Below are 373 nucleotides of genomic sequence, written 5' to 3'. Positions count from 1 at the left end.
CGCGGGCCCCAGGGCAGGCGGCCAGTGGATCGCGGGAAGGCAGCCTGTCTCCTATCCTGAATGGGGGGAGCGTCTCTCCGGCGACAACTGTGGACAGCCCCCTGCACGTCATCTCCCCCCCTGCCCCCGAGGTCTGTGCCCACAAAGCTGCTCATCCTCTGCCCGCCCGCTGGGGGTCGCTGCCGGAACAGAAGGAGCTGTGCCTCGGGGCGGGAGATTACACGTGGAAGCGGGGGGACTTAGACGTGGAGACTTTGGCCAGGAACCCCCCAGAGCAGATCAACGGAGCTCACACCCCCCCTCCCATCTCTGCCACCTTATCCGCTGCCGTCTCACCAGGAGCACTTCGCCGGGGCCTAGAAGCTGTCCGAGC

At 67.0% G+C, this 373-nt stretch overlaps 1 protein-coding gene across 1 annotated transcript in view; it reads left to right on the top strand.

Annotated features, from left to right (window-relative positions):
- The window catches only part of FBXO42 (F-box protein 42), a 22,061-nt gene that overhangs the window by 20,847 nt on the left and 841 nt on the right, over window positions 1–373 (top strand). Inside the window, exon 11 of the mRNA XM_018574046.1 lies at window positions 1–373. Coding sequence (XP_018429548.1) covers window positions 1–373 — 373 coding nt within the window.

The sequence above is a fragment of the Nanorana parkeri genome, unplaced genomic scaffold (assembly GCF_000935625.1).
Source record: "Nanorana parkeri isolate BGI_ZX_2015 unplaced genomic scaffold, ASM93562v1 scaffold2694, whole genome shotgun sequence".
NCBI lineage: Eukaryota > Metazoa > Chordata > Amphibia > Anura > Dicroglossidae > Nanorana > Nanorana parkeri.
This window is presented reverse-complemented; position numbering and strand designations above follow the sequence as displayed.